The 21,933-nt window shown below is 38.3% G+C and overlaps 1 protein-coding gene and 1 pseudogene across 1 annotated transcript in view; both read right to left on the bottom strand.

Annotated features, from left to right (window-relative positions):
* The window catches only part of LOC102879869 (aldehyde oxidase 4-like), a 53,652-nt gene extending 34,077 nt beyond the window's left edge, over window positions 1-19,575 (bottom strand). The window contains 11 exon segments of the mRNA XM_025039315.1: window positions 98-243; window positions 1,308-1,402; window positions 1,983-2,066; window positions 4,692-4,714; window positions 4,717-4,743; window positions 7,658-7,784; window positions 10,120-10,228; window positions 10,801-10,920; window positions 14,521-14,527; window positions 15,316-15,373; window positions 19,522-19,575. Of these exon segments, the coding sequence (XP_024895083.1) occupies window positions 98-243; window positions 1,308-1,402; window positions 1,983-2,066; window positions 4,692-4,714; window positions 4,717-4,743; window positions 7,658-7,784; window positions 10,120-10,228; window positions 10,801-10,920; window positions 14,521-14,527; window positions 15,316-15,373; window positions 19,522-19,575 (850 nt within the window).
* Window positions 3,203-3,321, bottom strand: LOC112470708 (annotated as a pseudogene).
* Window positions 19,576-21,933: the final 2,358 nt, after the last annotated feature.

Genomic DNA, 21,933 nt, shown 5'->3' with positions numbered 1-21,933 from the left:
GATATCCATTAATTAAAATGAATTGCACTTATGGAGGAGTTTAAAAAGCGACACAGATGTTTGGGTTACCTAAAGAACATCCTTAAATACCACCCACCCACTGTAGTGTTCCCCATGACAACGGGGGCTTTGGGGAAGTTGGCTTTCAGCTCCACAAGGTTGTTGAGAGTTACTGGAGTAGTCCAGGCAGTCCTCTCCCCTCAGAATGTCAGCCTTCTCTTGTTTGGATCTTCTGCCATTTCTCTGCAGAAAAGCAAAGTCAACAGGCTTTCAAGTAAGACTGTTGTACTGCATGCCATGTGTATATCCACTGCTCTGGGCATCCAAATGGTAGTTGTCTGAGGTCACCTAACTTCTAGAGATCAGGAAAGGGTGGCCTTGTTTGAAACGAGATTGATAAGTTTCATGTGGGCACCAATGAATAGACATCACAATAGGCGTCTATCCATCAACACCTGCATATAGAATAGAATGAACTCTATATGTGTGAAGAGAAGGCAGCATGGTATAAAGTGTCTTAGCCTGGAACTAAAGGGCCAGGAATCTTGTTCTAGTTCTGCTCTACCAGAGACTCAGAGGGGCTTCATTTTTGGGGACTAGGTTTTTTAGTAGGACAAAAATTGCTTATTGGAAAAATTGTTCTTGAAGAAAAATCCTTAAGTCATTCACCAGGTATATTGTAAGTGGATTATTTTACAACTCTGTAGACATAAACACATATGTATACATCTAATGTATACATATAATCTTTAAATACTAGGAGTGTCCAAGTTCTCACACTCTGAGAGTCGTGTGGAGACCGGGACCCTCTGAGAAGCAGGCAGCATCATATCCCTCATCTCATGCTCCCTCCAGGGCATAGTCATGGAATAGAGTGATGGGCTTATTACATAATTTATATTATTCTCTCTCTCTCCTCCAATGAGTTGAAATCACAGAGGTTAATAGTAAGAGTAATATAATTCCAAGATACTTATTATAACAAGTATCATTTGATTTTTACTTTACCAGTTTTACAAAATGCCTTAAACGTATCTCACAGTGTAGATGTGTCACCTTGGATAAGTCACCTACACTCCCCGAGTTCAGGATTTTCAACAGAGGGGGTAAACCAAAGCATCTCTGAGGTCCTGGAAGCTCCTCTCTTCTAAGCTGTCTGTTTCAAATTGCTTATAGTGGAGCCGAACAAGTTCCTAAAAACGGGTGATCATATTGGACACAATTCCAGTTTTTAATCTTTAAAACTCGATAATTCCACAGTGTAATACAAAAAGGCTTATATCACATCATGTTATGAAACAGCAAACGTAAAATATCTTACTATAAGTTCAGGAGGGAATATAGGTTCCTGGGATGGATCCAAGGGCTGGAATTCATCTTTATTATACAGTTTGGTACACAACTAAACAAAACAAAATACAAATGAAACATCAGACTTACTGAGAGATGTACAAGAATCTCTACGTGCGAGACTCTAGAGTCAGGGTCTAAACCTCTGACACCCCAGACACAAAATGGAGGTTTCAGAGCCGCAGGGTATCCCTGAGTGGAATTCTCTGCACCCTTTGAGACTGTGACAGTTTTCCCGGCAGACTTTCTGGACTCTATGCTTCCTTTTTTGGCATTGGGAATTGAGTTTTAAATTTCTATGCTGGGTCTCAGGTATTATTTGCCATGAGCATGAAGATGCACCACTGTTTACATCTCTTGTAGTGCTTGGTTGGTGGGGCAGGGTGGGGAGGCAGATAAATCCAGATAAGACACAGAAAGTTGGAATGCTTCTGAAGGAAAACAGTCTTTTGCGGTGACCGGCCTCATGAAAGTCATAAGCTCGCTAATTTTTGGAACTTTATAAGGCTGTTTATGCCCTGAATTCACTTACTTTGTATTTTACTCACTGAAAAGAATAGAAAACTGGAATTTTGGATTTATGTGGGTACTTTTTAGTCAATCTCAACTGAAGTAGCACAGCAAATACTTACTTTTTCCTGTCTAGTCACAAAAGACCTCTCTTCTTGATCCATGCAACATTTTCCTGATCCTTTCATTTGACAAACAGTTGATTCCTTAGGAAGTAATGTAGTTTAAAACAAATTCATTCATTTGTTTCAGGTTAAATACTAACCTGAGTACCCAGCAGTACCCAGGCCCTAGAGAAGTTGTGGAAGTAACAGTGTGTCCTTGCCCTCAAGGACTGTGTAACGGGGTGCGAAGGAGACAAGCTATTCCATCACTGAACAATTAGAGAAAATTACAGGGAGTGTGCACCATGCTCATGACAGGACCTTGTTAATGGTGTCGCTCAAGTCTGAGAGGAGAACGAGGTGGGTTAGAGGAAGGGTGGGGCCAGCAGCTAAGGCATCCTACTAAAAGTGAGGTAAATGGAGTGTAGTTATCAGGTGGTAAGTAAAAAAACCAAAAAAGATGGCTCCTTTTTATTGTAAAGATGATACAGTGTGTATCTTTAATGAAGTCCTGGAAAGATAAACTGCCTTTAAGACTTTCTACGTACAAATATAAATAAACTGAAAACCTGAGTTTATTTAGATGTCATTGGAGCTATTCTGAATTATTTAGATAATTCAAGTCCCAAACATTTTACTTTAATTTTCAGAACATTTCATGCAGACCCAAAGTAGTGTTTTGGCCTGAATTTACTAGTCAGTTACTGCAACTCTCAGACAACTTTTATTCTATTTGCCCTTTTCATGGGCAGGCACAGCCTCAGGGTCTGTGGCTATTTTCAGACCTGTGGTTTGACTTTATACATGGAGTCAGGGAGACCTGAGTTCTAGGTCTTGCTTTAACACATACAGTGGGTTGTGTTTGTTACATTAGAAAAATAAAAGATATCCAAAACAGTTTTTTTTATATTTAAATATGTGAAAGACATGTACGATATCTGACTCAGAGGAAGTACTGAAGTGGCTGTTGATATTTCTACTTCTAAGGTAATTTTCTTCAGTGTTAAGAAGAAAGTTGGATTTTGTGACAACACTATGTACAATAAAGGAACTAACCATAAGTGACTAAATGTGAGGACCCAGAGTGAGAGAGACAAAAATGTCTGTCTTTGAATACATTTTATCTTCTGGAAAATAAATGCATGGTATTAGGTTGAATCATACAATTTTATATACATATATACATATATATATGCGTATATGTGTATGTATACACACACACACACACACACACACAATGCGTATAGCACCTGTTATTCCTAGGTGGTCTCCCATCCAAGTACTAACCAGGTCCGACCTTGCTTAGCTTCTGAGATCAGACGAGATCGGGCACATTCAGGGTGTCATGGCTGTAGACAGGTTGCATCATATAACATTCCTGTTTTTGTGGGTCAAAATGGTGGAATACTGGCCATTTGTATGGTTCAACTTAAATAGTTTTTACGCAGAATTTGAAATAAATTAGCCTGTAGTTTATAAAAGCTTTTTGAATTCTTCATTACTGGTCTAAATGTAGACCCCCCCCCAAAAAAAAATTAGTTTTTGGAATTAACTTGTGCACCTTGAATTGCTTTTCGTCAACCAAAATTATATACAATTAATTTTTACCATTAAAAAAATGGATGCTAGAAAAACACCCTAACTGAAACCTTGTTGAAAGTATGTCTCCTCTTAATATTTACTTTCTGAAAACTTAATATATCTGAAAACTACCCTCCCCCCGCCATACACGAAATCATTCTTTTCCAACTTCCTTCATCCAATCTGATTCCTTGATCTCTCAGCTTTGAAGGTGACTTGGATTTCTTTCTTCCTGCATCCTTTATTGTCTGGAGGTTATGATTCTGGCAGTCTCCTTCCCGAAAGTACTTTTTCTGGGTCCCTACTCTCACACTGGTCTAGGTCTTTATTCCCTCATGCATTGGATACTGCACTATTCCATGCCCTCATCCCCACTATGGCTTTCCAGGCTTATCCTCCTTAAAGGCATGTGCCAAGAATTTTCTTTTTGAAATACTGTTCTTGTGCTATTCTTAGCTTGAGACTAAATAATGAGACTATATACTGGTTATCAGCTTTAAGTCTAAATTCCTTAGCCACAAACAATATCCTTTAATACCTTAATGTTTCAGCCATATCAATTTCTTAGCTGAACCTTGGACAGCTAAAATTTTCCTTCCCTCCCCCCACCACTTCCTTTCTTTTTCCTACTTCCATGCATTTTCTTACTTGGGATTTTCTAGTGGCCTCTCCTCACCCATCCATTTCTATCACTTGCTTTAAGATCTGTTTCAAAACTTCCCTTCTCCAATAAGTCTCCTCTGTCTTCCCTTCTTGCTCATTAATTCTTTTAAATTCAGGTTCCTTCAAAATTTATATAAATGGTATAGAGGGCATATTGAGCTTTTAATTATCTTGCTTTTTAATTATGGTTTGTTTCTTAGTCTATATTTCATTTTCTTCAATAGAGTTTGCATCTTTTGAAGTCATGGATCATATACTTTACTTTTTTAGGAAACGTGCCTAATTTAAGGCTATAAACAAGATAGATGCTAAATATTTATTTTAAAAAAATACTAACAGTGGCATTCAACAACTTTCAGTGGTTAGAAAGGTCAATCTGGGGTTATTTTTAGAGATAATTAAGTGTAGTAGATGATTATGCAAAGTATATTAATATATTAAATCAATTGAAAAATTTTATATACATTTTTTATTTTAACTCACCTCACAGAAAGTTTTCCCACTGGTCGATATCCAGTACAGTGGCACAAATTACCTGATTAAGAGATCAATTTTTGATGAATGATATAGAAATATATTGCATATTTGTGCTTCACGTTTTCAATGGATAGCTATACCAGTAAATAGATTCTTTTTTGTTTCCCAAACCAGTAAAATGACTCTTTGGAACAGAGATATTCTTCAAAAATAGATCTTATAATTACATTTTTTTCCTGAAATATCACAAAGACCTCCACAATTTTCCCCAATAAACTCTTCCTGTCTTATTTCCCACCCCTGTCCTACTTCATGTAACTTGCCATCTCTTACAGCATCTCAGATGTGGTTCTTTGGTAAGCTTTTTCATGTAGTCTCTTCTCCTCCAAATGTCATCTTAGGAAGTGTGTCCATTTGTAAGGGCCCCAACCCCGCTTCCCTCTGGGGTCTGCTCTAACACCCCAGCCAGAGCTGTATGACTCACTGTCTGGATCCTTCTGCAAGCCCATCATCGACTGTGCTGGAGAAGGGTCATATATGTACATGCCTTATCTCCTTCATTAGATCTCAAGCTCTGGAGAAGGCAAGAATTGTCTTAACTGTTCTTGAACCCTCCCTGTACAGTATAATAGGTATTCAATAAGTACCTGGTATTATTTTAATCAGTCAGCATTTCCAAAGTGTGGTGGAAAGGTGAGGAAACCACTGTTTTGTTTTTTTAGAAAGTAAATTTAAATTTTGCAGCCAGTGTAAATGATATTTATAAATATGTTTTACTGACATGAGAAAACTCTTACGTTATACTGTTAAAATTATGTATATAATATAAAATTGTACAGATAATAGTCGCAAGTATTTAAAATAAGCCAACAAAAACTATGCATAGAAAAGGCCAAAAGAAAATAGAAATATCTGATTGTGGTTGTCGCCTGTGGCAGATATATGAATGAGTTTTTCCCTTGTCTTCTAATTTTTTTTTTTTGTATTTTTCATAATAAGAATGCGTTATTTTTATACTTAAAATAAATTCAAAACTATTAAGTTCAAATACAATTTAAATATTTCAGAAGCAATGTATATGTGTGGATTGGGGAAGGTTTAAACACCTAGAAGGAAAATATTGTGTGGAAACTTGATGTCAGTGAGTCATGTGGAAGTTAATGGGTATACTTATTTTTTTATTAGGGCAAGAATAGTGTAGAGAGAAACTGCATGCACAAGAATGGATTCAGATTCCATAATATCTCTTTCCTTTTGCTATAAGAAAGAATATAGAAGATGTGTGAAATAAGAATTTCTCTTTGGAGTAGAGAAAAGGAGCTGAAATATCTAGAACGTAACTACATGGCATAAGATAGAAGTATTTAAGTGGCAGTGGACACTTTCTCTCTGATAAACTATAAGCAAACATTAAAGCTTAGAGAGAGCTAGTATCAGAATTTTTTTGTTTTTGTTCTTGGCCACATAATCAATGCTAAGTCTAGAAGCCCTACTAAAGGCCCACCAAGGGAATGCTAATAGCACCCATTGCAGAAATTCTTCTGATTCTAGGGGGAAAAAAAGATAAAAATTCAAAAATTTTATTTCTTAGTCTTGAAGAGAAAGACGAGATTAAATAAAGTGGTGATTTATATCAATTGACCATTTTAAAAGCTATGTGCCACAACCAATCGCATTTCTTTGAATTTTTAATTATATTGTTGTTTTTCTTAAAATACGAACTTGAAGGTTATTTAGTGTGGGTAGCATTTATAATTCTAGAAAGAGTTCAAGTAAATGGATTGTGAACTGAAATATATTCTCCAAATTGTCTACTCCTATAATAAGATTATCTACTTCATCAATTTAGCCAAACTTTACAACACCATCTCCTGGTGGTCATTATGTGAATCATAGGCATAGAATCTAGGAGGAAATAATCCACCCCTATAAGATTGTTTGCGCATATTCAAAGAGACAAACAAAAAGTAAAGCAAATCACAAGATCTCTGCTTTTCAAAGCTTTCAATACCTCATTAGTGTGGATTATTTCATTAAACAAAGATTATCTATTGTTCAAATCCATTCAGGTTTGGTTAGAATTATAACTGAGATCATAGGCCAAAGTTTTAGTAGTACTTAATGAAAAACTAAAAAATTTTGAGTGAAGAAGTTGTTGAGAGATAAGGGAAACTATTAGAGAATATTTATATACCAGTAATCATAAAATTTAAGTTGAATGTTTACTTTGTTTTAGTCTGCATCTTCTCATCATAAAACTAAATTTCTCTCTAGGTCTGTTATTGAAAGGGACAAAGAGTTTTCTTATATTATTCAGAGGTTTGCTTTCATGGCTTTCTAGTAAGAACTAGTGACCAGTTACCTTGAAACTAGGTATGTTGGTTACAGAAAACTACATTTGTTAACATACTTGTTTTTTTAATAGAAAATTGTGTTTGTTCATTTCAATTTGATAGCTATTTGTCATAGGATATTGACTTGTTCACCAAGCTGTGAAAACTAGTTGCTGTCTACTGTCTCCTTGATCTTATAATGAACCCAAGCAGAACATAAAATGTAAAGTATCTGAAAGTCTACCCTATTTGTAAAGTTAATTTTAGTAAGTGGAGTTAATAAATAATTCTAATAGATTAATTAAAAAGTAACAGAATCTCATTCTTTCATACTACCCACATTTCCACATTTGAAAAAGACTATATAAGAAACAGCCCATTTGAATGCCTTTGCAGAGTGACAATGAACTCCATTAAGGAAGAAAGGTTTGTAATGAAATCAATATTGCCCTAATTCTTGGCATCACTACTGACAAAATAAAGGTGTCAATTCCTGGAAAAAACTCAGGTAAAGACAGTCACTAAAGAGGAACCCCAAAGCTGTGCAGCAACTTCTCTCCATGGGCTGAGACCTCCTTTTCCAGTTATGTGGGTACTTTCCACCCTAGGCCCTGCCTGCAGAAGGCCCAGAAGGCTCACCTCCGAGCGCTTTGGTTATTTGCTTGGGGGTCAGCTCTGAGTGGTTCCTGAGCAGCAGATAGATGGACATCACTATCCCTGGGCTGCAGAAGCCACACTGCGTGCCATGACACTTGGCAAGTGTCTCCTGGGAGAAAAATGGGACATTATTAATGCTTTAAGTCTCTTGTTTCCTCCTTGGACACTGGTCAAGAGTGAAACTTATATGTTTAGCTTTCCAAAAATAACTGTAGGAAAAAAGATGTCACTCTGAAAGAAAAATATTTTTATTTCTGGAAATCATATGCTTTTTTTCCTACCTCAAGAAAAGCCTGTTGGTAGGTATGAAGTCACTTTGCTTTCTAGACTCTGGTTTCTTGATCTGTGAAATAGGAAGTGTAGTTTAGGGAACAAGTAAAATGCTTTGTAATCATACTCATGTGAGTTTCAGTCCTTACTGTAGCTCATTAATTGTGTGACATTAGGTGATTTACTTAACTTTTCTTCATTTTTAAAATTAGGATAATCTTTGTGAGAACAAATAAATGAATATATGCAAATCATTTGACAGTTTCTGGCAAGTCATTTTCATCCTCTTCTCCATCTATATTATTGAATTTTGATGGCTTAAATGACAAAATCTATATAAAAGCTTTGAAAATTGTGAGGTATTATTTAGTTGTGTGGTGCCATTCATTTACTTAATTTATGCACATTCAACTTTATGCATTTAAATATAACAAAAAATAATAAAAAGAGACAGAAATGACAAGTTACTTTTTCCACTCTATACAAGGCCCTATGCCATGAAGATATAGATGGAAGACATGACTGTGAGTCCATCTGTGTGTATCCTTCCCATGTGTCTCTCAAAGGGTGCTTAACTGGCTGGCTTAGCATTTTTCAAACAGTGTGACCCCTAAGATGAAAGCCAAATTCATCTGTGGCTCGACTGAAAGAACAGACATTCGGTAATATTGTTATAACTATGTATGGTGTCAGGTGGGTACTAAACTTACAAGGGGATCACTTTAAAAGTGATATAAATGTCTAACCACTATGCTGTGTATCTAAAACTAATATAATATTGAATGTCAACTATAATTGAAAATTATGTTAATGCAACAATGGCATACGTAACCATTAAAAAAATGTAGATTATATAAAAAAAAGAAAGAATAGATGCTCTAATGATAGAGGGAAATATGGCTGTGTTGGATTGATTGCTAGATGGCAAGTTGTTTCAGATGTGGCATATAAACCTGGCTGTAAATGTGTTGGTAAATGTTTAACAACTGAATCTCTGGAGGGGAAAAAAGCCCTGATTTGTAGTTTCTACCATTTTTATTTGGACAGATAGTTCCACCATGGCTGATGCCAAACTTCCAACATGATGTCAATGTCTGTGGATCTGGGAAGAGATGCACAGTGACACACAGTTCTATGGCATTTCCATCAAGTAGACACAATAGACAAAAAATCTCAAGAGTGAAGATACTAGTAAAATGTAGTAAAAAAATTAGAGATGATGAATGTTGATGTTTATTAACTTTGTTTTTAATATTACTTATCTAATTTTAAGTTTGTAAAGTTTAGTTGTTAATAATGGTTGTTTTCAAAGATGGGCTTACAAAATTTCTGAAAATTGAACAACCAGCTCTCATAAGCCAGAATGAGCCTGCACCGGTACTAGCCTGTACTGCTGAATAAATTCGGCAACTGTATTATCAAAATCTAATAAGCTGCAGCATTGGGTCCTTCCATAACTATAAAGGTGATGAGCCAGGTATGGAGTAATATCTTAATAAGATCAAGTCATTCCATTTATGAAAGACATGCACTATCACCAAGTGCCCCTCCATGGTGACACAATGTCAGAGAAAGCTTTTAGACTCTGTGTTCTAAACACAGCCTTCTAAAAGAAGGAATTTCAAGGGAAACTATGGCTATTCCTAATCTTTCTACACACTGCTTTTAAAACTTAACCTCTGCAGAAGTTTCTATTCTAGTATGTAAAAATAACATTACCATTAAAAAAAAATCTTCTAAACTTTAGTAAACACTGTCGTTTTAGCTATGTTTTATTGTAGCATGGGTGCAATTACTCGTGAGACATCTGGAGAACACTTGGAGAGTATTTGAACACATAATTAGCATCCTATTCAGAGTTAAAAAATTTTGCAATGTAGTAGACAGCCAGTAGCTTCTGTAAAGTTTTGGTTTCCTATCTAATTCTCTTTTCTTGTCACACTGGACTGTCCTTGTTTTAACTTAGGGCCAGGATGGGGCTAAGAAATTCAGATATAGTAAAATCAATGAAGGAATGTTGGTTTATATACCAATCTCTGAGAAGAAGCACTGAATCTCACAAGATGAGGATTTAAAAGCACAAAGGATTTCACAGCTGGTGATCTACTTGGACTACGTTAGATTATGTGGGATGTCTATACCAATACCTGGTCCCAATCACAGCACACTCTTACCTGCACGGGGTGAATCCTGGTTTTGATGCTTCCTACACCTTCTACTGTGGTGACTGCAGCCCCATACAGAGAGCAGATGGGCACTAGGCACGCTGTAACTGGATAATGGCTGCGATGGACTTATGTAAAGAGAACACACTGGAATCACAGGGAGTGAGGAACATAATTCAGGAGTGATTTAAGTCCAGGAGAGTCATGAAGTTGCACTTCCTTGAGAACACTAGACATAAAACCATAAATTTCTGGAAGAGTCCAAGAAAGGACTTATGTGTGACTGGTGTAGGATGGTAGAGAGAAATGGAAAAATAAAATAATGAGGAATTTTGTATAGGATCACCAAGAGATCCTCATTCTCCATTTTTTCTCATCATAAGATGATATATTGACTTATGTAAAGTACCACGAGGTAGTCAAGCCCGGTGATTCTCAATCGTGCAAAGCTTTTAAAAATACAGATACCCTGGTTGCATACTAGCTCAATAAAATATATTACGATGGGAAGAAAGTCCGTAGGTAAGATCTGGAGCTTAGGAAGCTGCAGGGAGAGCCGGCCTGGTGGCAGTGTGAGCATGATAGACACCTGGAGAGGTGAGAGGAGGAGTGCATGTGGACAGAAAAGTGGGAGGCTCCATGTCCTTCCTAGATGTGCCCACTCAAGGCCCTGGCCAACACAAAGGATGCTGGATTTTCTTGGTCTTGGGGTTGTATCTTGACACCATGACGGTGCAGGCGCCGCAGCCTCCTCCCCCACAGCCATATGGAAGGAAGGGAGTCAAGGAAAAGAGGGCCCAGGTCCCCTCACTTTTGGTACTTTTCTTCCTTGGATGCTGATAACAAGTGACATATTATTTCTTGAGTCCCAGGGACCAAGGTTTCTTGCTTAGAGAGCTCCAATTTTCACAAGTAAATGAATTCATTGATAAAAAGTGAGAAGCAATCTTTATAGACCCAAACTGCCTTATCTGAAACTCCCAGAGCCAGGTAAATTTCTGAATACAAAATTTTCCATATTTTGCAAAATAAACTAGCACTCTCGAGTGGGGCTAGGGCAGCACCTTGTAATCCAACACATTGCTATTTCCTCAGTGCAACATCTGAATATTCACACTATGTGAGATACATGAAGACTACAGAGAGCCTCCTGCCACTGAGATCAGTATTTGCATCCAAATGAGGTAGGAAAAAAATCTGTTGAGTGCAGAGTTGCAGACAATGAATTCTGGACTTCTGTTAAGTTATTGCTGTGGAGGTGGTACGTGTATAAAACTTAGAAAAATCCCCTTGAGAGGTTTACCTTTCCCTGATTCAGCAATGTACCTTCTTATGGGATTAGGGATTAGTTTAATAACCATGGTTCCTGAGCCAGTAATGTCAACAATCACTGTGTACCTTTTCCTCATGACGTTTGCATATTTTCACAAAGGGAGAACAAATAATATATGTAAATCTCCTGCTTTAGGTTCTATAAGAATTTCCTGAAATTTGCTCCGGACCTTTTCTGGATGAGGTTTAAAAAGGATTTCATGGGTGTAGGTCATAACCGGCTTGGGTGGAAGTTTAGACTAGCTTCACCTTAGAGATTGTTCCCATGGAGATATAATACTGGGTCAGGACACCCCTGGAGTAAAGAGCTGAGGGAGTCTCTGCAGAGGTCCAGAGGGGCTGCAATCCCCCTCCTCTGTTTTCTAGTCCCCAGTCTGAGATAGCTCTTCCTGCTCAGGCAGGCAGGTCAAGCTTTCCACTTTCAGGGAGAGGACCGAAAGCCATGTGAGTAATACCTTAAAGCGCCACTGAACACAGCAGAAAAGGCAAAGAAACACTTTCTCCTGCCTTTGGAATCCAGAGCTGTCTGGCTCAAAGATGGGTGGAGGCTACTTTTCTTAAAACAGCTCTGTGATGCACATTTTAATGCTCCTTGGGTGAAAAATAGATTCAACTAGCTCTTTCGCCCTCTGATCATCAAATGATTTGTTTGATGTCTACTTCCTCCACTCCCACCAGAACTACCTCTCTCAGTTACTTCTGTATTCTGTCGGCTTGTCTTAAAGCTCATTATTAGGTAAGGTTGCTGGATGAAACATAGGACACCTAGTTTAATCTGAATTTCAGATAGTTGGTGAATAATATTTTAGGATATGCATTCAAATTTAAATTTAAATTTTAAAATTTAAATTAAATTAAATTTTTAAAAAATTTATATTTTTATTTGTTAAAACTGGCAACCCTATTGAGGTCAAATACAAACAATATTATATCAGAGTTTATTTTTTGGTCTTTTAAGTAGAAGAGCTTTTTCAATGTCGCCAAGATTCACAGCCTTACAGTACAGCCAGAAGGTAACCTGATACTAAATGCTGGCAGTTGTGTGCAGTTGACCCTGGAATTTCCATTGGGATTTGGTCATTCATCGAAGAATTAATGTGTCCTGCCATATCAGACAGGGAATGTGACATTGGGGTCAAACTTGATCCTTTGCCTCAGGATCTCATTCCTCCTTCATCTCTTGCCGCAACCTCCCTCTGACAACTTTTTACATCCATCAAAATAAACTTCTTTTAGTTCCTCAGAAGCACTATATTCTCTCATGTCTGCCCTTATTCCAACCCCCTCCCCCGCCCCTGTACTGCTGACTGGAATACCCTTGCCACCAAGCCTTCAGTTCAACCTTTGTCTCTCCCTTCCATTCCCAAGCCCGATGTGAGTGCCCTACCTGTGTCCCCACAACACAGCACTCATCACACTTGCTGTCACCTCTTTCCTGGCTGTCACCCTTTCTAAGCTGAGGGCAGAAGCTGTGTCTTCTAGCTTACATCTGAACACCTGGTGCTGAGTAAGATTGGTTAGCCGAATGAAGAATTGTTTTGAAAACTGCAAGAAGTGTTAGGGTTTCAGTGGTGGGTATGTGAGGGTGTGGGGAAACAAGGACAGATGTTTAGGGAGCCTCTGAGAGATCCCATTTCCCCAGTTTTATCCTAGAGCCAGGATCTCATGGAGATTAAGCAGCTTTAAAATGACACACCCTTCTTGCCTCAAGTAACTGTGGACCATTTACTCTTAGTGATGCATTACCTGGTTCCACGAATCAAACTGCTTCACACCAAGCCAGGAGGTGTGAAGAGGTGGGAGAAATGACGTATGATCTCACCCCAGCAGGTCTGGGCCAGGCAGCTGCAGTGGGTGGTGTGACTTAGTAGGAGGCTGTGACCTTGGGAAGAAGTGAAATGGTGAAAGGGAGGGGGGATGCCCCCAAACAAATTTGGCTCCTTGTGTGACTGTGTTCCATTCTGGGAATGATACCTAAGCCAGGCACTAAGTCAGCAGCAAATTGGGGTTTTGTGGAAGCCTGAAGTTTTTATAATATTAGAGACCCACCTTCAGGAAACAAAACAAAACATAAAATTGTTAATGTAAATTGCATACAGGGCCTTGGAAGGGGCCGGGGGAGTCATGTGAAAAGTGAAGTGGGCTGGTAGCTGGTACGAGCATGTGGGCGCTGACTCTGGCAGGAAATCTGCGTGGTTATCCACAAATGTTCCCGAGACTCATCCACTTGAGGAACAAGATAAAAGTAAAGCCTCTGAATTCATCCTAGAACTGTTGACCCTGTAAACAGAATTTGGGGTCTGGAAGTCTCCGGTGACTCTTACTTACTCAGAACGACTTATTTATTATAGTAGGCACCAGAAAAGAGGTGACACCAGGGAGATGGGAGAAAGGGGAGGCTGGGGTGATTCTGCCTAGAGCCGCTTCTGACCATGCTTACTCAGGAGTCTATGCATTTTCAGCTTGCTCCTAATATAGATGAATTTCTTCATTTTAGAGAAAGCATAATGAAGTGTGTAGTGGATTTAGAAGTGATATAAAGGAGAAGTGATAGGGTGTGTTTACTAACAGTGAGATTTTGAAGCTGGGTATATGGGAGATGGTGGAACTAGTGAGGGAGGATTTGACCTGTTTTTGGCTCTTCTTTGTTTTTCAGCTATAAGCCCGATTCCTGGAATAGTGAGTAGAATAAGGACAGTAGAAGATTATATTGGCTAGAGTAGTAAAATGATGAGGTAGGAAACCAGATTGCAAGAGGTTACACAGAAGATGAGGCATCAGGCACATCTTTTTATTAGATAAGTTTGGCAAGGAAATAACAGGGAGAAATAAGGTCGTGTTTTTGAGTGTGTTTGCTGGGAGGCAAAAAGAAAAAAGTGGAGAAGGAAGTAAGGATCCTGGAGAGAGAGAAGATAATATTGTCTTGTACACCACTGAATCCTCGGAGCCTAACATAGTGCTCGGCTTTTAGTAGGTGCTACGTATACATTTTAATTTACTATTCTGAAATAATTATAGTCTCTTAAGTTATTATTCTGAAATAATTATTGTCTTTATAGGAAGTTGTAAAAGTAGTACAGACAGTCTGTGCCTGTCCCCCAGCTCCCCCCAATAATGACATCCCACATAACTATAGTACAACATAGTAAAACCAGTAAACTGGCATCAATACTACGTGGATAACCAGATTACAGAGCTTATTTAGATTTCACCATTTATATATGCACTCATATTATGTGTGCAATTTTATCTCATAGAGCTGTGTAACCACTGCCACAATCACTTTGTGTTACTCCTTTATAGTTGCACCCAAACTCAATAAATTTTTTTTTTTTGAATATTTACTGAAGATCTTGGAGGAGCGAGAGGTGAAAAAAGTCCAGATCTGAGGTGAAGATCTGGGCGTGCATTAGCTATACTTTGGAATTTTGAAATATGTTTATTAAATCATGTTTTCTCCAATAAGGATTATGAAAAAGTATGAGCGACAAGTCAATGAAGGGCTCTTGTGGGAAACTATTGTCAGTGACGTGCATCCATGAGGAATTGATGGGACAGTTTTACATTCACGATCCTGAATATAAAACCGTCATCAGGGTGACCGTGGGGCTCAAAGTCATCAAGTTATTTGTAAAGTTAGCACACTCATAGTTCACTGGAGAGTTCTTTTGGTTTTGCTCAGGTGAAAAAATACAAGAACTAAAGTACAAATCTATCATTTTTAGATTCATTCTCTGAACTCCAACTAGACGCTACAAATTGAACACGAGGTTATTTACCCAAAGCATACACAAGGTGACCTTCTTCAGAAGTCTTAGCATGTTCACTTTTTACCACCCAATCCAGAACCATGGCAGTAAAGCATAAGGATACGGACTTTCTTCAGGTAGAATAGTAGGTTTACTTCAGGGTCAGCATTCTTCTCTATGACCTACATAGTAACATGAGAGAAGGAGTTTAGGAAGGTAACGCCAACACGTTATGGCAACTCATTGTTTTACATAAATGGTGGCTTCACAGGAGGGAAATAACAAAGGAAAATTTTTTTAAACATGTGGAACCAGAATTTTGAAGAAATTATGGAGCATTATTTCAATGTCTCTGAATTTTTTAATATATATGACAATTATAAATTCTGGGTTGTTTTTCCTTAGAGTTATCTGGAAAGAACCCTGATGGAGAAATGGATACTTAGATTCCAAAATCAATTCAAGATAACTCATGGCCATGGAAAGTCATGAAAAAGGTTAGCCAGAAATGATTTCCTAAGGGAGTCATTATGTCATAAGGGCGTATGTTATCAGGAAGCCACTCCTTTCTCCACCCTTTCTCCCCCAGTGAAATGGAGGTGCCAGCAGATGAAGGAAGAACAGAAGGGAGCACGAATCTCCACTCTGCCTCTCATGTTGTGTTCCAGGCTGCTACTGCCAATAGATGAAGCTGGCACACAAGACAAAAGCTACCTGCCCAGGCAGAACCTCAGATAATTATAGTCAGGCAAGATTAGAGAGAATTGGTGACAAATTTACCTAAAAATGTAGCACAGAACCCAGAAAAAGATGGCATCATCCCACTAAAAGTGTTTTTACTTTTATCACCCCAGAAAAAGCAACAAACCATGTTATTTTTCATAACTGCCTCTTATTTCCAAGCCTCCTTCCCAATCCTCAGAGGATTTGAGTAGCCACAGATGAGGTTAGCACCCATTATGATATTGAAGAATCAAGGTTCCAAATGAAGGAGAAGGCAAGAAATTAATCAAAAGCTGCCAAGTGCAATTCTGACATAACAAGTATATAGTATTCCCAGCCATTTAAAATAAACATTTCAGTAATCATATGAGAAATACTGGTTGTACTATTAGTTGCACTCACAAATAGTACTGGTTTTGGTGCCTTCTGTTTTTTTTCCCAATAATTTATAGATACTCAGGAAATAAATTTCTTTTTAGTAAGTATATGAAAAGAGGAGCAATCTCACTAGTAACTAGAGAGATACAAGTGAAACCCACAACGAGACACCACTTTACACCAATCAGGTTAGCAAACCTTAGAAAGTCTGTTTCCATGTCTTGGCTACTGTGAATAATGCTGCAATGAACATCAGGGTGCATATATCTTTACGCATAAATGTTTTAAAATTTTGGGGGTAGATACCAGAAGAGAGATTGCTGGGTCATATAGTAATGCTATTATTAATCTCTTGCAAGATCTCCATACCATTTTCATAGTGGCTGTACCAATTTGCAGTCCCACCTCTCCACTTGTTATTACTTGCTCTGTTGATGGCAGTCATTCTAACAGGTGTGAGGTTGTATCTCGTTGTGGGTTTGATTTGCACTTTCTGAATAACTACTAAAGTTGAACATGTCTGTTGGCCTTTCATAGATGATTGGATAAAGAAGATGTGGTACACATGTACAATGGAATATTACTCCGCCATGAGAAAAGATGAAATACTGCCATTTGCGACAACAAGGATGGACTTGAGGTTATCATGCTAAGTGAAATAAGTCAGATAGAAAAAGTTAAGAATGCATGATTTCATTCATATATGGGATATAAAACTGAGAGCAACAAACAAACACAATAGACAAACAAAAACTTATAGACACAGACAACAGTTTAGTGGTTATCCGAAGGAAAGGGAAAATAGGGCTAGATAAGGGTAAAGGGGGTCAAATGTATGGTGATAGAAGGAAATTTAACTTTGGATGATGAACACACAGTGCAATATACATATGGCGTATTATTGAATTGTACACTTGAAACCTATATAATTTTATATACCAATGTCGCCCCAACAAATTTAATAAAAAATTGATAAATAGTCTGATTGTTTCAAGTATTGGTACATCATAGATTGAAAAATTGTATATGGGCCAAGAAGTTGCACCTGTCATGCAATGAACTGTGGGAAATATAACTTGTGTAAGATTCTGGAAAGCCACCTGGCAGGAGCTATGAAGTTGGCATGTCACAGTCTTACTGAGAGATTCTCTTGCCAGTGTCAGTGAAGAGACACATGGTAGGATGTTCACTGAAGCATTTCTTGGGGAATTTCTTGTGTCTATCACTAGGAGACTGGATAAGCAGACTGAAGGATGTACACAGCCTGGAGAACTATGCATGCAGAAGTAATGAGCCATGTTTTCAGAGAGCAACATGGATAGGTCTCAAAAACAGTGGTGAGTCACAAAAGAAACTAAAGGAGATTTATAAATCACAATCCATGTGTGTAAGTTAAGAATATACACACGCCCATGCACTGTACAGACAAACACTATACAATCGACCCTTGAACGATATGAGGGTTAGGGGCACCGACCCTTGCTCCCTGCAGAGTTGAAAATCTGTATATAACTTTTGGCTCTCCACAAACTTAACTATTAATAGCTTACCGTTGACCAGAAGCCCTAAAGGCAACATAAAGTCAATTAACACATATTTTGTATGTTATACATAGTATATACTGTATTCTTACAATAAAGTAAGCTAGAAAAAATGTTATTAATAAAATCAGAAGAGAAAATACATTTAAGTATTTATTGGAAAAAACCCACATGTAAGTAGACCTGTGAAGTTGAAACCTGTGTTATTCAAGGGTCAACTATATATAGTTCAAAGATACATCTATATTTCTTAATACCTGTATTGAAAGTGTGAAGGAAGGCTATATATTTAAAATGCACATGGGGGAATGAAATAAAGAGAAGGTAGGAAATATAAAGAAAAAATATAAAGCAAAAGAAGAGCTTCGTCCAGTTTGTGTTGATGATGTGCCATTGACAGAGGAGTGTGCTTTGCCCAACTCTGTGCCCGTGTCTAAAGGAAAGAAAAACAACCACAAAAATAACAACGAAACAAATTTCTCCAAAGAGTTGTATATATTTCTCCCTTTCCTTCTTCCTTCCTTCTTTCCTTCCTTCCTTCCTTCTTTTTTTTTCATCTGTAACTTGTCTTAGAAATTTGTTAGAGAAAGGTAAAAATGTCAAAATATCAGCTGTAAATTCAAAAGATTGAAGACCTGGAGGGGAAATAAGCATTCTAATGTGATATTAAGGGAAAAATGGTTTTATTCAACAACAGAGGCAAAGCAACAAAGCCGATTTTCCTTGCACTCAGAAAAGTTCTTCGCTTTTGAATTACTACTAATTGTCACTCAGCAATTATTTTTCTGATAGTCCAGTTGGCTTTCAGTCATTCAAGATTCTGACCCATGGGTAATCAGTATTGCTAAATCCAGACTTTTTCTTTCTTTTTCACTTTCTGTATTTTAGTTCAGAGGTTTCCTAAAAATGATGTTTTCCTGCTATTTAAAAAGCAGAATTCCCAAGAAGTTTTGCCTCGATGAAAGTTGTATTTTCTCCTTTAGGATAGAGCATCAGTCACCCACGACAGCTGAGGCTTGAGAAGCAAAATCATTAACACCAGATTTCTTCCCGAAATAATTTTGTTTTAACATTTTGCTAGTTCTTTTTTCTCTAATTGTTTCAAAACACCGCACTCTTTTCTTTTACTCATACTTCTTGTTAAGTACAGAGCCGAGAACAATGGAGCATGAGAATTGCCCCATCTTCTTCTCTGTGGGAAAAGCAGCCTACTTGTCCCATTGTGCAGCAGAGGCACTTCAGCCTCCAGGTTAATTGATCAGCCTGAGGGGATTTATTAGGGAAAAACTAAGTCATTCTTTGCTATTTTCATCCTCAGTGTCGTGTGTGCCTTCTATTAAAATAACGTTGGTGAATTCGAGTAGAGCTAATAGCCAAATAAAATGAAGAAAGACATAGTTTTTCATACCTGTGTCAGAATTCACTCCTGTTGTAATCTAATAAATAAAAATGAAAGTTCCTTACTGATTCCAAAGAAACGATAAAGAGCAAGCAAAGGCCCCCCATGCTTTAATGATTTTGCACCAAACCTCAAGCTAATAACCCATGTTCAAGTTCATACCACTGTATATGGTATGAAAAAGACAGGTGAGGTTAAAGACATAAGAAACGGTATCGTGGTATAAAAAAATTAGCTTGGCTTTTGTCGCTGCTAAACAAAAATCCATATAATCATCTCATAAATTTACCTTTCTCCCATTCACAAAAAAAATTAACTCATCAGAATTTGGAAGAGAAGGCATCACAGCAGGAAAAAAATGCTTCCACCACGATAGAAGTTTTTTCTCCTAGAGAGTGATAGGTGAGAGCAAAAACCTAGATGCCTATAGGTCCTGGAGAAGCCCAAGCTGCAGTTGCAGGCTGACCCAGAGCATGTGAGATGTTGTTCCCTGGCATGTGTCGTCAGTTTGACTTAAATAAACTCTTAAAAAATTAAAAGGAAAGAGATGAGGAGGCTTATACTAGGTGACAGTGGGAGGAATAAAAATGGGCATGATTTGCTGACAGATTGTCGGCAATGTGTGTATGTGTGTGGGGGAGGAGTTAAGGGTGTCACCATAGCTTTTGGGCTGAGCAAGTGAATGCGTCAGTCTTTGACATCATAAGTTCTATTTGTACATGTTAAGTTTTAGAAGCCCAAGAGGAAATATGCAAATAGAGATAGTGAATGAGTTGTTGGATATTCAAAGCTGACTCCTTTGCTTTCTGTCTTGAGGAGACAGAGGGCTCTAGGTTTGGAGCAGAATTTCACCTCAGAAATTCCAAACCAGTCTTCCTTCAAGTCTCAAGTTCTGACCTCACCAGTTGGGCAGGGTGGCTACACACTCCCTTGCATTGCTTCCTCCACAGGTTCCTTTCTGAGTGCTCCTTGCCCAAACAGTGTTTTGAAGGATGAATAGGAGTTTACCAAAAGACCAAAGAAAAGGTATTTTTAGCAGAGGGAACCATTTGTGTAAAGTTAAGGAAGTTGAAAACTGCATATTATGTTTCAGGGACTCACAAGTAGTTTATTTTATTTTTACGTATGACTTGCATGGAAATGAGTGACAGAAATGTAAGAATCAAATACAATCATTCATCCATTCAAAAATATTTGTGTGCCTGAGAAGATCCGTTTTCATGGAGCGTATATTGCCTTCTTGTGTGTGTGTGTGTGTGTGTGCGCGCGCGCATGTGTGTTTATGTGAATTTAATGGGAACTGTAAAGTACTAGATAAAATGGCATTTATTTCTAATGTGGTAGGATAATAAACAACGACGGAAACAAGGTAACTTCAAGAAATAGTAAGCAATGTGATCAACAGGGTTAAGGTGATACAAGGTGACTTAAGAGACAAGTTCAGTTTTGGGGAGTCAGTACCTGAGTGCATTGGAACTGAGTCCTGAAGGGCAAGCCCACCAAGAGTAGGCACAGGGAAAGGGCAGCAAGTACAGTGCCCCCAAGGAAGAAAGGAGACTGGCATGTTGAAAAGCAGAAAGAAGGCCAGTCTGGCCGAGTGTGGAGCGCAGGAGGAAGATGGCATGAGAGAAGGTCAGGAAGATGGCAGGTGCCAGGGAAAGGGGCTAGCGGGTTCCTAGGTGAGAAAGGAAGCCATTGGAGAATTTCAAGCTAGGATGTAATATGATGTAATTAATATTAGATCATTCCACTGCATAGAGAATGAATTATTGCCGATAAGAGGGAAGCATGGAGACCAGATCTGAAGCCATTTCTCTGTACCCACTGGAAGTTGATGGGGCTTGGACGAGGGTGCAGGGGGATGGCATCAGAGATGGAGAGAAGGGGACAAATCTGGTATGAATTTTGGAGGTAGAACCCACTGGATCAGTTGATAGGTTAGATGGGGGGTGGGGGTAAAGGAAAGAGGAGACTCAAGGATGAGTCCTAGGTTACTGGATTGAGCCATTAGGTGAACAGCGATGCCATTTGTGGAAATAAGAAGACTGAGGATGTAACACTGGGGATCCGGGCAAGAGAACCAGGGTCGTCTCTTGGGTCTATTCAATTTGAGTTGCTTGTTTGACTTCAAGTGCACATATCATTTGGATATAGGAACCTGGAGGTCAGATGAGAAGTCCAGATGGGAGATGAAAATGTAAACGTCATCAACTCATAGAAGATGAAAGCAAAAACTCTGTGGGAATTGTCCTGTACAGTGGCGGGGTGGGGAGGTGGGGACATCATACTTCAGACATCAGTGAGAGTGTTCCATGCTCCTGGCCTTCAGAGCAGGGTTCTTGCATCAGGAATGCAAAAAGAACTTAGTCAAGGCTCAGACTGAGTTTCAAAACAGGCCTTAGAAACTCTTGGCAGAGATGTCAGGAACAAAGACAGGTGACACCGTGGACAGGGATGCCAAAAGCGAACGTCCTTTCACAATGCTACTGTCCTGAGCCTGCTACAGAAACTTTGTATTGGTGGATTTCCTCTAATTGAATTTCTGCTGCCAGTGGAATAGGGCTTGAGTTATGCATATATATGTGGAGAGAGAGACAGACAGAGAGAGAGGGAGCAAACAAGTATATAATGTATATATTTTATATTTATGTAATAGCTAACCTTTATTTAACACTCAAGTATATGCCATATGAAAGGCTTC

Source organism: Pteropus alecto, unplaced genomic scaffold (genome assembly GCF_000325575.1).
Source record: "Pteropus alecto unplaced genomic scaffold, ASM32557v1 scaffold3, whole genome shotgun sequence".
NCBI lineage: Eukaryota > Metazoa > Chordata > Mammalia > Chiroptera > Pteropodidae > Pteropus > Pteropus alecto.
Note: the sequence above shows the minus strand (reverse complement) of the source record. Positions and strands in the feature narration are given on the sequence as shown.